Source organism: Oryctolagus cuniculus, chromosome 21 (genome assembly GCF_051225735.1).
Source record: "Oryctolagus cuniculus isolate XC-2025 breed Fujian yellow rabbit chromosome 21, ASM5122573v1, whole genome shotgun sequence".
Classification (NCBI taxonomy): domain Eukaryota; kingdom Metazoa; phylum Chordata; class Mammalia; order Lagomorpha; family Leporidae; genus Oryctolagus; species Oryctolagus cuniculus.
Genome location: NC_142887.1, coordinates 13,432,825 through 13,447,835, shown reverse-complemented (window position 1 = coordinate 13,447,835; position 15,011 = coordinate 13,432,825). Strand labels below are relative to the sequence as shown.

The window sequence follows — 15,011 nt, the reverse complement described above, 5'->3', positions numbered from 1 at the left end:
AATTTCTGTGTTCCATTAAGCATCAGTGGAAGAAAGCATGGCACTGAACATCAAATTTCCTACAAAATCAAATTAACTTTGCTTCCTTTTTTTGTCTTAAATTGTATTCTATGAATTAAATACTTTCTATGGTAGGATGTTTTACTATTTCCTTAAGTCTAGATATTTTTAGGCCATAGTAGTTTGGAGTGTAGTGTTTGATACTAGAGGTAGGTAAGTATAACTTTTTTTTTTTTTCCTTCCAACCTAGTTACCTTTTGACCCGATACGCCGAATCTCTAGGTCAGTATGCTGCTGCATCCCAGTCCTGTAACTTCGCACTCAGGTTTTTCCACTCCAACCAGAAAGATGTAAGTGAGAAACCATTTTTTTACTATGGTTTTGTCTGCCGATTGCAAACAATTCAGTGTGTTTCCTCATGACACAAGTGCACATGTTGACCAAGCTGTATCAGAAATGCCCTTAGGCTATAGCTCACTGTCCAAGACTGACTCGGAGTGCTTTTGAAAGAATCCTTGGAAAGTTGCATTTAAAACTGGGTATTAACAGATGGGGAAGTGTTATGTCTCCAGATTTGTCATTTGATTTCTAAGAGACTTTCTAAGTACACAAGAAGCAGCCCATGTGAATTTATAGTGTGGAATGCCACGGGAGAGTTTACAGTAGCGGCTGCTCTCTTTGCCAATAGTGAAATAGTGAGATTACTTACATTTTTGTAGAATTATAAAATTGACCAAATTAAGATTATTTCAAGAAACTTAGATCAGTGGGGTGAAGGGTTTACAGAATGTACATGGGAAATAGGCATTATATTTATTGCATTTTCTCTGAACTTTTTGAGGTTCCCTTATGTGTCTTTTTAATTAATTAATTAATTAATTTTTTGAGAAGCACGCAGAGAGCTCCCATTTGCTGATTCACTCCCCAAATACCAACATTGGCCAAGGCTGGGGGGCTGGCAGCCAAGAATGCTACCCAGATATGTTACATGGGCTTCTTGGGCTGTCAGCACTACCAACCAATGTCTGCATTAGCAGGAAGCTGGAGTCAGGATTAGAGCAGAGCCTCAAACCTGGGTACCCTGATATGGGACGTAGACATCGCGACTGGCGTCTTAATCTCTGGACCAAATACTTGCCCTGAATGATTTTTAAAGTAGTAATAAATAAGCCAGAGCTTTCAGTGCCATAGTGAAGAAATTTGTACCATATGTCTCACTACAAACTGGGCTTGGCCTCACTCCCTGTTGGCCCATGGTAAGCAGATGTTTATCGAATGGTCTTTGCTCAGATGGTAAACTATGCAGAACTACTCAGGAGCGAATGTGGAGATGAGGCATGTCCTGAAGAGTGCCCACTGCCTCCACTTCTGAGACTCATTGCCTGGAATTTGGCCCTGTCAGATATCTAGCCGTAGCTTTCGATTCTCATGGTCTTCCAGCAACTGAGGAACTTGGCAAGGCATCTTGTGTCTGAAGTTCTTGGCAGACACTCATGGGGAATTTTTTTTTTAAAAAAACCTTTTTATAACTATAGCAGTGATGGCAAACCTATCTTCCATCTAATTCTTTAGAATGTATTATATAGAAGAGGCATTTCTGAACAATGGGATATAGATGGGTTATTCTTAGCTTCTGATAATTGTGCGAAACGTCAGTGTGGTCTGTGGGCTGTAGCGTAGGACAGCTCCAGGCCGGTGGAAGGCTGACTGTTGTGCTTAGACCATCTGCCGGTTTCTAGCCCTGCTTCCTCCCAGAGGCCCCCTCCCCCCAGAGATTGGGATCTCTCTTCAGACCGCCTTTTGCAGCACAGCTTCTGGTAAGCATTTGAGCACAATGCTCCAAAAGTGCTGCCCTGGTTTGAGGTCAGAAGGCATCTCTATGATGTTATGGCTCCAACTTCACCTAGCATGAGTGGGCAGTTGATCATAAATCTCTTGAGTTTTCATTGTGTATCCACTACCTATGTTTGCCCTCCTTTGTTTTAAGAAATTTTATTAAAAAAACACAGAGAAGAATTGCTTTCCTCAGATTCTGTTTATTTTGGCTCTTATTTCTGTATTTATGAGGAAGAGGTTAAAGAAACATTTGATTTACTAAAAAAAAAATCCCTTGCAACATTTTCTTTCCCAAATAGTTTGAGGTAGTAGGATAAGTAAGGGATTCATTCAAGCCTGGTGGCTGGTTATGCTTCAGTTTTTAATCATCTGGCATTCCAGAAGAACCATTTTTTTTCATGCACATTTGGCCAGTAAGAGTACATTATCTTTTGTTTGTTTGTTTGTTTTAAAGATTTTATTTATTTGAGAGGTAGAGTTACAGGCAGTGAGAGGGAGAGACAGAGAGAAAGGTCTCCCTTCCTCTGGTTCACTCCCCAAATAGCCACAATGGTCAGAGCTGAGCCAATCTGAATCCAGGACCTCCCACGCAGGTGCAGGAGCCCAAACACTTGGGCCATCCTCTACTGCTTTTCCAGGCCACAACAGAGAGCTGGATTGGAAGTGGAGCAGCCGAGAGTAGAACTGGCACCGATATGGGATGCCAGCACTGCAGGCAGAGGATTAGCCTACTGCATCACAGCACCGACCCCACATTATCTTAAAGTTAAGCTTTAATTTTTTTCTTTCCAAAAATATTGTATCTGAAGAGTTGCTTTGAAAAATAAAACACAGGGGAAGGAGATGGTCACAGAAGTGGTCTGATAGGGTGTGTTATCCTCAGTGTTTTTCTTTTTAAAAATATTTATTTATTTGAAAGGTAGAGTTACAGAGAGAGAGAGAGGGAGATAGAGAGAGAGAGAAAGGTTATGGGGGAGGGGTCTTCCATCTGCTGGTTCACATCCCGAATGGCGCAGCAGCCAGAGCTGAGCCGATCCAAAGCCAGGAGCCAGGAGGTTCTTCTGGGTCTCCCACATGAGTGCAGGGGCTCAAGGACTTGGGTCATCTTCTGCAGCTTTCTTAGGCCATAGCAGAAAGCTGAATTGGAAGAGGAGCAGCCACGACCCAAACCAGCTCGCATAAGGGATGCCAGCCTAAGGGGGAGGCTTAGCCCTCTTTGCCACAACACTGGCCCCTCCTCAATGGTTTTTAGTACTTTCAACATTTTCCTGATGGCAGGAGTGACTAATTCATCTGATGTTAAACCTGATAAAAATTTAAAAATTTTGTTGACCTGGGACTAGGACTCTTTGCTTGAAGTTTATCTTTATTGCTATCAAGAAGATGGAGCTTATTCAATCATCTGAAAGCAGATAATCTGGGGGTGTCATGGAATCAAAAGAAAAATACAATACAGCAAGAAAAATGCATCTTGACCTTGCTGCCTGAGACCCCAGAGTCAGAAAACAGAGACTGTAGCGTGGACTGTTCCCCAAGGCATCTGAGCGCTGGACAGACGATCACTGTGGTGTCATTCTGTGTACCTTCAACCTCTGCTCGTGGTAGAGATGCTTCTCCGCAAAGCCACACTGTGTGCTCTCCCTCTTTTGCTCTTAGTCCTAGAGATCCCTGGATGTGTTTTCTCGGGTGACTGATGTTTTCCAATTCCGAACTAACTCTTTGAAAGAGCACTTTTATTCCTTCAGTGGGAAGTCCAGCATTCTTTCAGCAAGGCTTTGTGCTGGGCAGTTGAAACTTATGCTTGGAAGGTTGACATAGAAGCTTTCTGTCCAGAAGGATCATTGTCTGCTGTCATCTTATATATTTTTAACAGCACAAGAATCAATACAAGATTTTCATCATTTCTAAAAGTCACTTATATGTTTATGCTTTTTAAAAATCTCTGTTTTAGGTTTTTTTGTAAAGATCATTATTCAGGGATGTGATGTCCATGTGTTTTGCCAATTTTTACAGCGACCAGGGTTCATTTCAGGAATGCATATGGGATCTACGTAGCCTCGTTGGTACATAAATGACCTGTAGGTGCGGACAACATATTCTATTGAAAAAAAATCTTTAAAATGCTATGGCTTCCAGTTTTGCCTGCAGTTCCGTTAGGGAGCTGTTTCTTCAAGCAGTTTCATGTTGACAGCCTTTGTCTTACTGGTCTCTTCCCAGGCCTTTGTCTAGCTGTGCAGTGCTGCTTTACTGCAGGGTTAAAGGAGGACTATCTAAAAAGGACAAGCCAGACAACCATACTGCCTTCTCAGTTTCTTTAACACTAATCCCTCTGTTGCCCGTATTTTTCTCTTATAAAAAACTGTTGCTTTTTTTTCTAAAGTGGTATTTATGGACCACACAGAAAGTCAAACTGCCTCTGTACTTGGTAAGACTGGGTTCTCTCCATAAAAATAACGCATTTTGGAACTGTAATTTACAAATTTGATTGGAATCACCAAAGTCATATTTTCATCCTGATTAATTGCCAAATCATATGTTGCTAACAGCCAAACTAAGTTGCCATTGCAAGGGCTGATAGTAAGTAAACCTTGCCATGTTTTCTAAGTCACGGGGCCATAGGATAGGTGTATGTGTTGAGAGTATCCTGGCCTCTTCCTGATGGGGTGTATCACTGTCCTTTACCCAGCTAGAAGGGACACTCGAGCCTGTTCAGATAGTCCTTCTTTAAACCTGCAGGATCACAAGTAATCTTTTTAATTTTCTTGTGTCCGTCCGTCTTTAATTTCTCCAGATACTGCAGGCAAACAGCTCGCCGATGTGTCCCATGGGGGTTTAAAAGCCGCATCGAATGCAGTTGAATTAGCGCCCGTGGCGCAATCCCGCGGCCTGAAATGAACCCTGCGAGGCTGTATATCAGAGGGTATGTTGTTGACTATTGGCCTATTTTCCTTCTGGGCAAATTATTCGGATATAACGGAGATGGGGACAGAGGTAACTGAGGCTGTGCAAACAGACTTTTTCTAAAAAAAAGGATCTTTGGGGTGGACATCAGCTTTGAGCTTAATACTTCCCTTTGCCCAAAGTGGTGATTCCTATCTTCCGATCCTGATGCCACAAGCCCACACCCATGAAATGTTCTTCCCTGAGGTTTTCTTCTATTGTGCCAGGATTTCTGTAGAATTCTTTATCTTGCCTCTGTTCTGTAACATTTCATCTCTATATGTGTACCATCTGTAGTTAAAGCATACGTGGTGAGTTCCTTTACTTGGTGGAAATTTCTAGCTGAGGTCTTATGTAGCTTGGATGGATATAAAACCTGGTTCTTGAAGTCTTTCTGTCCTCATAATGGATTATGACATGAATTTTTATAGGTCTTTTGTTTGGTATCTTCTATCTTGATGTAATGTACGTGTCCTGTGTGTTTCTGAAAGAGAATGATTTTTATTTGGGATGATGGGGTGGTTATATTATTTTGTGTCTTTGGAATCTTTGTATGAAACATAGTTTCTCTTGGATGCAGAAAAACATGGAGTAATACCCCTTTCAGAATGCTGTTAACCAGGTGTTTTGACTGATGGAGCATAACAAAATCCCAGGTCCTGTTGAATTGGAAGACTCATGACTGCCAAGAGAGAGTCTATGTGATGGTCAGCAGCAATGGAGTATTATGATTAGTAATATTAGTGAAGGAAACATGTGACTCTGGCATAGGAAGAGAGAAAAAATAATATTTTTAAAAGCTTTATGTTCTACTTGGTCCATGTTCTTAAAATATTTAGATTGAAAACCTTAATTTTAGTTTGAGTGTTTTTTTTTGTCTGGCAAGGTTTGCCTGCATTGCCTGACCTGTGAAATATTTATACCAAGGTGATGTCTTTCTTTCTCAGACCTCAGAATACATTATTCAAGCTTACAAATATGGTGCATTTGAGAAGATCCCAGAGTTTATCGCTTTTAGGAACAGGCTGAATAATTCTCTTCATTTTGCACAAGTCCGTACTGAACGGATGCTATTAGACCTTCTACTTGAAGCAAATATGTAAGTATTACATAAGAACTACAAAGGAACTAAGGAATCATGGGCCCTTAAGGGCTTAAGATAAGGAATATTTTAAAAAGAGAAAAGCCAGGAATGGAGAAATTGAAAGCAAAGTCATGCATGTCATGGGGAATGATAGGCTTGGCATTGTCATCACCTGAAATCATTAGAAATTTCAGAAGTTAATGCTGAGGCCTTTCTCTTGTTGTGTTGTAAGGCAAAGTGACCAGTGCTTGTTTCTGTTTCACCTAATACGTGCCATTACTTCTTTTTTTTTTTTAGAAGATTGATTAATCTGAGAGGTAGAGAGCTAGAAACAGATAGAGGGCCGGCGCCGCGGCTCACTAGGCTAATCCTCTGCCTTGCGGCACTGGCACCCCGGGTTCTAGTCCCAGTCGGGGCACTGGATTCTGTCTCAGTTGCCCCTCTTCCAGGCCAGCTCTCTGCTATGGCCCGGGAGTGCAGTGGAGGATGGCCCAAGTGCTTGGGCCCTGCACCCCATGGGAGACCAGAAGAAGCACCTGGCTCCTGCCTTCGGATCAGCACGGTGTGCCGGCCGCAGCGCGCCAGCCGTGGTGGCCATTAAAGGGTGAACCAACGGCAAAGGAAGACCTTTCTCTCTCTGTCTCTCTCTCTCACTGTCCACTCTGCCTGTCAAAAAAAAAAAAAAAAAAAAAGAAAGAAAGAAAAAAGAAAAAAAGAAAGAAAGAAAAGAAACAGATAGAGAGAGCTCTCATCTACTGGTGGATTTTCCCAAATGCCTGTAACAGCCAATCTGAAGCAGAAAGCCAGGGACTCAATTAGGTTTCCCACATTGTAGCAGGGACCCAAGTACAAGCCATCACCTGCTGCCTTCAAGGTTCATATTAGCAAGAAGCTGGAATCAAGAGGAGCCTGAGCTGAACATTGCTCCCTGGCACTCCAGTGTGGAACATGAACTTCCATTTATGTATTTATTATTATTATTTTTTTTTAATTTATTTTTTATTTGAGAGTTAGAGTTGCAGACAGTGAGAGGGAGAGACAGAGAGAAAGGTTGATTCACTCCCCAAATGGCCACAATGGCTGGAGCATCGCTGATCCGAAGCCAGGAGCCAGAAGCTTCTTCTGGATCTCCCACATGGGTGTAGGGGACCAAGGACTTGGGCCATCTTCTAATGCTTTCCCAGGTCATAGGAGAGAGCTGGACTGGAAGATGGGCAGCCATGACTAGAACCGGCGCCCATATGGAGTGCTGGCGCCGCAGGCAGAGGATTAACCTGCTGTGCCACAACGCTGGCCCCCTATTACTTTATTTTTTTTTTAAGACTGATTTATTTTAAAGGCAGAATGAAAGAGAGAGAGAGGATATCTTCATCTGACTCTTGTTAGGCCAAAGCCAGGAATTCCATCCTTGTCTCCCATGTGCATAGCAGGGACTCTAAGGATACTTGAGGGGCTGGCACTGTGGTACAATAGGTCAGTACTCCACCTGTAGCGCCGTGGCTCACTTGGTTAATTCTCTGCCTGTGGCGCCGGCATCCCAGATGGGTGCCGGGTTCTAGTCCCGGTTGCTCCTCTTCCAGTCCAGCTCTCTGCTGTGGCCCAGGAAGGCAGTGGAGGATGGCCGAAGTCCTTGGGCCCTACACCCGCTTGGGAGACCAGGAGATGCACCTGGCTCCTGGCTTCGGATCAGTGCGGTGCGCTGGCCGCAGCGGCCATTAGTGGGTGAACCAACGGAAGGAAGACCTTTCTCTATGTCTCTTTCTCACTGTCTAACTCTATCTGTCAAATAAATTAAAAAAAAAAAAAAAAAAATACTCCACCTGCGGCACTGGCATCCCACATGGGCGCTGATTCTAGTCCTGGCTGTTCCACTTCTGATCCATCTCCCTGTGGATGTACCCGGGAAAGCTACAAAAGATGGCCCAAGTCTGGGTCTCTGCAACTCATTTGGGAAACTCAGGAGCTCCTGGTTCCTGGCCCAGCTCTGGCCATTGTGGGGGATTCTCTCTCTGTAAACTCTGCCTTTCAAATAAGTTCTTAGAATCAATCTAGAAATGAGTCAGTGAGTAAGAGCCTTGCCATCACCTGCTGCCTTCTCAGGCAGTAGAGCAGGGAGCTGATGCAGCATCCCAGGGTGGCACTGGCTATCCAGAGCAGCAGCTTTAGCCAGCTGTGCCACAGTGCCCGCATCAGAACACGCACATCTTTGTTTTCTTTTTTCTAGAAACTCTTAGTTTTATCCATTTAAAATGCTTTCTTGGGGGCCCAAACTGTGCTGTAGTAGGCTAAGCCTTCAGTGCCGGCATCCCTTATGGGTGCCAGCGTGTGTCCCAGCTGCCCCTCTTCCAATCCAGCTCTCTGCTGTGGCCTGAGAAGGCAATGAAATATGGCCCAAGTCCACATGGGAGACCCAAAAGAAGCTCCTGGCTCCTCGCTTCAGATTGGCTTAACTCCAGCTGTTGTGGCCATTTGGAGAGCGAACTAGTAGATGGAAGACCCTTTCTGTCTTTCCCTCTCTCTGTCTGTAACTCTCTCAAATATTAAAAAGAGTGTTTGCTTGGAATGGGTGGTTGATAGCAATTCAGTTGCTGCTTGGGATACCTTCATCTCATGCCTGTGAGTGCCTGATTTGAGTCTTAGCCACCCTGATTCTGGTCCAGCTTCCTACTAGTGTGCACCCTGGAAAGCCCTAGATGATGGCTCAAGCAAATGGGTCCTTGTCCATGTGGAGACCCAGATTGAATCCTGGGCTCAAATATGGGCATCTTAACTGTTTTTTTTTTTTTTTTTTTTTTTTTTTTTAAGATTTTTATTTATTTATTTGAAAGGCAGAGATACAGAGAGAGAAGGAAAGAGACGTTCTGATCTTCCATTTGCTGGTTCTCCAATGGCTGCAATAGCTGGGGCTGGGCCAGGCTGAAGCCAGGAACTAGGAGCTTCTTCAGGGTGTGGGGGCAGAAATACTTGGGCCATGGTCTGCTGCTTTCCCTGGTGCATTAGCAGGGAGCTGTATCAGAAGCAGAGCAGCTGGGATTTGAACTGGTGCCCAAATGGGATGCCAGCACTGCAGGCAGAGGGTTAACCTTCTACGCCACAGCACGAGCAGCCAGGACTTGAACTGGCATCCGTATGGGATTCCTGCGCTGTGGGCTGCACCACAGCACCAGCCCCCTTTCTTCTTCTTCTTCTTTTTAATTACTGAAGCCTGAGATTAGACATATTTTTTTTTTTAAAGATTTATTTATTTATTTGAAAGGGAGAGTTACAGAGAGGCAGAGGCAGAGAGAGAGAGAGGTCTTCCATCTGCTGGTTCACTCCCCAGATGGCCGCAATGGCCAAAGCTGGGCTGATGATCCAAAGTCAGGAGCCGAGAGCTTCTTCCAGGTCTCCCACGCAGATGCAGGGGCCCAAGGACGTGGGCCATCTTCTGCTGCTTTCCCAGGCCACAGCAGAGAGCTGGATTGGAAGTGCAGCAGCCGGGACTCAAACTGACACCCACATTGGATACTGGCACTGCAGGCGGTGGCTTTACCCACTATGCCACAGTACTGGCCCCCCTTTCTTCTTAATTGTAAATGTAGTCTCTTTCTTTTCCCTCTCTAGTATAGCAAACATGTTTTTGTGGTTCTATTATTGAAATAATCCATAAATTAATATTCTGTGTCACAGATCAACTAGCTTAGCAGAAAGTATAAAGTCAATGAATCTTAGACCAGAAGAAGACGACATTCCGTGGGAAGATTTGCGAGACAACAGAGACTTAAATGTTTTCTTCAGTTGGGATCCAAAAGACAGGTAACTGTCATTTACCTCAAAATAATTTATTTTTTAAATATTAGGGTGAATCTAAGTTTTTAAAAAATTCCCTTTTTACACAAAAATGTATTTGTTGTAGAGATCAGAAAGTATAGGTAAAGTCAAAGAAAAAAATCTGTCTCACCCCTGTGCTGGGACTGCTGCAGACCTGAAACAGTGCTTCTGAGCACCTGTGAAACAGGTGCCAGGCACTGCGTGGTTCTGCAGCAGTAAGATTTACAAGTTGCAGAAGCTGTCAGATACCTTCAGTAGGTGACGGAAAACGGTTCTTAGCATCCTACTACATTTGGAAACATAAAAGGTGTAACTTCTGTAAATTGAAATAATAAAGTTTTTAAATTTTAAAATTAGTTGTAAATTGGTAAATTTTTCTTTAAATATATCAATATGCTTCATATATAGAGAGAGCTGTTAAATCAGTAATAATCAGATAATGAAGATACCAGCTGGGCAAAGGGCATAACAAGGATTTTTTTTTTTTTTTAAGCTTTATTTTATTTATTTGAAAGGCAGAGTTACAGAGAGAGAGCTCTTCCATCCATTTGGGTTTGCTTTCCAGATGGCTGTAACGGCCATAGTTGGGTTGTTCTGGAACCAGGAGCTTCTTCTCCGTCTCCCATGTGGGTGCTAGGTCCCAAGCACTTGGGCCATCTTTAGCTGCTTTCCCGGGTGCATCAGGAGGGAGCTGGATTAGAAGTGGAGCAGCTGGTCTCAAACCAGCACCCATGTGGGATGGCAGTACTGTATGAAGTGGCTTTACCTGCTGTGCCACAATACCGGCCCCATAACAAGAATTTCAAAGAAATGTTTCCTTACACCAATATAGATTTAATTTTATAAAAAGGATTAATCTTTGGGTCAGCATTGTGGTGTCCTGGGTAAAGCTTCCACCTGCAATGCCAGCATCCCATGTGGACATTGATTCATGTCCATTTCCGATCCAGCTCCTTGCTAGTGGTCTGGGAAAATCAGCACAAGGTGGCCCAAGTATTTGGGCCCCTGTCACTCAGATGAAGTTCCTGGCTCCTGAGTTTGGCCTGGCCCAACCCTGGCCATTGTGACCATCTAGCGAGCATACCAGCAGATGGAAGATATCTTTCTGTCTCTGTCTCTGTTTTTCTCTCTCTGTCTCTCCCTCTCTCAATGTATATGTCTTTCCTATATGAATTTCAGTGACAGGTATCATAAATTTAAAATATCATGCCTTTTATTTACATATTTAAATATTATTCATTTGAAATGATATATGTACACAAACACACACACACACACACACACACACACAGATCTTCCATTCTTTGATTCAGTCCCCCAGTCACCACAAGAGCCAAGTCTGGGCCAGGCTGAAACCATGAACCAAGAACTGCATCCTGGTCTCCCATGTGGCAGGGGCCCAGATACTTGGGCCATCTTCTGCTGCCTTCCTGGATGCATTCGCAGGGAGCTGGACCAGAAGCAGAGTAGATGGGACTCAATCCAGCACTGCGATATGGATTGCCGCTATTGCAAGTGACTGCTTGACCTGCTGTGTCACAATGCCAGCTCTTGCCATATACCATCTAATTCAGCAGATCTATTGCCAAGAAAGTAGAACCTAAGGAAATAAATGCACAATCCTGCAAAGCTGTGTCTATGAGTTAGTTCTGAGAGTACTGTGATTTGTGGGTTGCCAAGGCCATATGCAGTGATTCACCAGAAGGACTCAAGGGACTTAGAATATATATGTTTACACTCACAGCTAAGGGTTATTATAACAAAAGCATGCATGACAGGACAAACAAGGGGAGTGGCACAGGCAGAGTCTAGAGAATTCCATGCATGAATTTATGGTGCTGTCTGCTTCCTGTGAGTGGATATACCAAGCATGCTCTTTTATCCAGCAGCAGAAAAAAAAGTAGAACATCGGCAATGTTTCTGTACAGCCTGTTGGAGACTGGGAGTCCAAGGGTTTTCTTGGCTAATTGTGTGGATGTTTTCTTTCTAGTGTGTACCAAAATTCAGACTCCTAGAAGGAACGTGGTAGTTCCACAAATGACTTGGTTTGTATAGACAATGTAGGCACCGGGTAATGTTGGAATGCAAACTTTCTAGACATCAGCCAGGGGCCATCTTTGAAAGCAAGCCCTTTAAAAGATAATAGGGGCTGGCACTGTGGTGCAGCAGGTAAAGCCGCTGCCTGCAGTACTGGCATCCCATATAAGCACCGGTTCAAGACCTGGGAAGGCGGTGGAAGATGGCTCAAGTCCTTGGGCCCCTGCACCCGCCTGGGAGACCTGGAAGAAGCTCCTGGCTCCTGGCCTCAGATCAGTGCAGCATTGGCTTTTGCAGCCTATTGGGGAGTGAACCAGCTGATGGAAGACTTCTCTCTCTCTCTCTGCCTCTTCTCTAACTCTTGACTTTCAAATAAATAAATAAATAAATCTTTAAAAAAATATAGCTGCAAGCCTGCTATGTTTACTTTTTTTTTTTTTAATATTTCATTTATTTTGAAAGAGTTACAGAGAGGGCAGGGATGGAGAGAGAGAGAGAGAGAGTTCTTCCATCCCTGGTTCTGGGCCAGTCTGAAGCCAGGAATCAGGAGCTTCATTCAGGTCTCCCATATCGTGGCTGTGCCCCAAACACCTGGGCCATCTTCCCCTGCTTTTCCCAGGCCGTTTTAGCAGGGAGCTGGATTGGCAGTGGAGCAGCCATGTTATAAACCAGCGCTCCCACGGGATGCTATTTTTGCAGGTGGTGGCTTTTACCCGCTATGCCATAATGCTTGCCCCATGTTAATTCTTTTCTACACACTGTCATAAAAAGTTGCAATTTGTAAAATGGTTTTAAAACAAGTACTGAAACATTTTGTTTAAAATTACTAAGTTATTTAAATGGTAGTTACATTTGTATTTATCCACACTGCAAAAGTCTGAAAGGATTTGTACCACGCTTGTTAATACTGAAGGTGTTTGGTTATCAGGACACTTTTCTTTCTGTTTTTTATTTCTCTGTCATTTGAATTTTTTGTATAATGTATTACTTTTGTCATTAGAAAAAAATCATGTAATGAGGCAATGACGTGTTAGGTAGGTTTTTGTTCCATTTTATTAGTAATGAAATGGGGATTCAGGTTTCGACTTGTCTGAGATCATTCAGCTGGTAAATGACAGCTGGGACCATCAAAGGCATCTCGACTGGTGAAAGGGAATTATGAAATATTTGAGGGCTACAGATTAAATAAAATGAATGGTTTGGGATGTTTCTGTTTAAGGGATGTTTCTGAAGAACACAAGAAACTTTCCTTGGAAGAGGAGACCATGTGGTTAAAAATCCGTTCCTTAACACTGAGGCTGATCAGTGGACTTCCGAGTCTTAGCCACCCTGTGGATGCAAGGAACTCAGAGAAGACTGCAGAAAATGGTGTTTCCTCTCGGATTGATATTCTTCGCTTACTACTTCAGCAGCTGGAGGTGGCCTTGGAGACAGGAAAGCGATTTATAGAGAAGGAAATTCAGGTATCACGAATAAGTATTTGCTGTTACAGTTGCAGCAATTATGTTTATGGCTGTCTTGTTAAAAACAGACATTGGAGTAGGCAGGTGGTAAAGAACAGCATTTTGTCCAAGTTTGTGGCATCTGTAGAAAAAAGCAACCTTGGTCAGTACCCAAACTGGCAGTGAGGAAGGGCAAAAGAGGTTCTGGTGTAATGATGAATTTTAGTAGCTGTCAGCTATTTGTTTGCTGATTAATGACTTTTAACTGAATCACTGCAATATGTTTTTATCTAGTTGTTATGAAGTTTTGTTTTCTTTATTTTGTATGATTAAAGGATATAATTTTCCCCTTTTCTTTCCAGTATCCTTTCCTGGGTCCTGTCCCTACCAGAATGGGTGGCTTCTTTAATTCTGGCTGTTCTCAGTGCCAGATAAGCTCTTTTTATCTTGTTAATGATATTTATGAGCTGGATACCAATGGTATAGGTAAGTGTCCACTTGGCATTTGTGTTTGATAGGTCTTTGTCACTGAAAAGTTAGTAAATGCAACTAAACATCTCATAACCTACATAGCTTTAAAAGTTTGGATTTGCTGGAAGCTGTTCTAGAAATACTGGTTTTTAAAGTGAAGTCCTAAATTTTATGGATCAGAGGCTGTTTTCCAAACTTTCAACCCAGTGAAAATTGCAAATAATGCTGTAGAACTTTTAAAAGAAATAATAAAGTTTGTTGATCCTAACATTCAGAATATAGGAAGCATATAGATTTCAAGTTTTGTCAGAAAGAATGCCTTTCTCCTTCCCTTCCCTTTCCTTTTCCTTTTTGCAATCTTTTTGTCTGTTTCTCTAATGAAATTTGGATATCTCTCGGTCTTCAGAGAAAGGGAAATGTCCTAACCCATGAGTGTCTATGGGTCCTGAGTAACATATGATGTCATTACATTACTAAAAATAAAAACAGCTCTTTCATTTTTTGTTTTTCTATTTTAGAGGATACAGTGGAGATCCAGGAGCGTATACAGAATGGTCTTAAGTCTTTACTAGAACAATTAAAAGGTAAGTGTTCTTGCTGTAGATTCCTGTATTATATCCAGTCAAGCAGTAGCTCAATTTTTTTAATGGATATTTGCAAGAAGATTGGAAAATCATAATTTAAACTTTTGGAATTTTTAAAGACTTTACTGTTAAAAGTGAAGTTTTCTTTCCTTCTTTCTTTGTTTTGATTACAAAAATTGTAGCTAGGGGCCAGTGCTGTGGCAAAGCAGTTAAGCCACCACTTGAGATGCTTAACTGTCTCCTGTTGGCACTGGTTTGTGTCTTGGCTGCTGCACTTCCCATCCAGCTCCCTGCTAATGGCCCAGAGAAGCAGAGGGTGGCCCAAGCATTTGAACGTCTGTCTGCCGTTCATTTGGGAGACCTGAATGAAGTTGCAGGCTCCGGGCTTCAGTCTTGCCCAGTGCTGGCCATTCTGGCTATCTGGGGAGTGAGCCAGCAAATGGAAGATCTTTCTCTCTCTTTCTGTAACTCTGACTTTGAAATAAATAAATAAATCTTTTAAGGAAAATACGAAAGTTGTAGATAAACTAGTATACAAATGGGCATGGTCCTTTTCCCTTTCCTGAGCCATTTCCATCCAGCTCAGAGGGGAGTTCTGTGAACACTGTGGAGTCAGTACTCTTAGATGCCGCCTAGACAAACATATGCATGTCTAAGAAAAGTGTACATTTCCTTGCTATCTTGAATACCTTTCCAATTCATACACACACACACACACACACACACACACTTCTGTTTGTTTTAAAGTCTACATACAATTCTGTACCATTGTATCAATGTACTAATTTATTTATGTAATCACCCGTT

At 42.8% G+C, this 15,011-nt stretch overlaps 1 protein-coding gene across 3 annotated transcripts in view; it reads left to right on the top strand.

Moving 5' to 3' along the window:
• The window catches only part of NAA25 (N-alpha-acetyltransferase 25, NatB auxiliary subunit), an 87,430-nt gene that overhangs the window by 55,971 nt on the left and 16,448 nt on the right, over window positions 1–15,011 (top strand). For 2 of the 3 annotated variants that reach the window (XM_051826818.3, XM_002719754.6), the window contains exons 15-20: window positions 251–350; window positions 5,724–5,875; window positions 9,530–9,655; window positions 12,927–13,170; window positions 13,512–13,635; window positions 14,139–14,204. In XM_051826818.3, the coding sequence (XP_051682778.1) occupies window positions 251–350; window positions 5,724–5,875; window positions 9,530–9,655; window positions 12,927–13,170; window positions 13,512–13,635; window positions 14,139–14,204 (812 nt within the window). Of the gene's footprint in view, window positions 1–250; window positions 351–4,627; window positions 4,757–5,723; window positions 5,876–9,529; window positions 9,656–12,926; window positions 13,171–13,511; window positions 13,636–14,138; window positions 14,205–15,011 lie in introns of all 3 variants that reach the window. The other variant, XR_016227110.1, reaches the window with a different exon arrangement.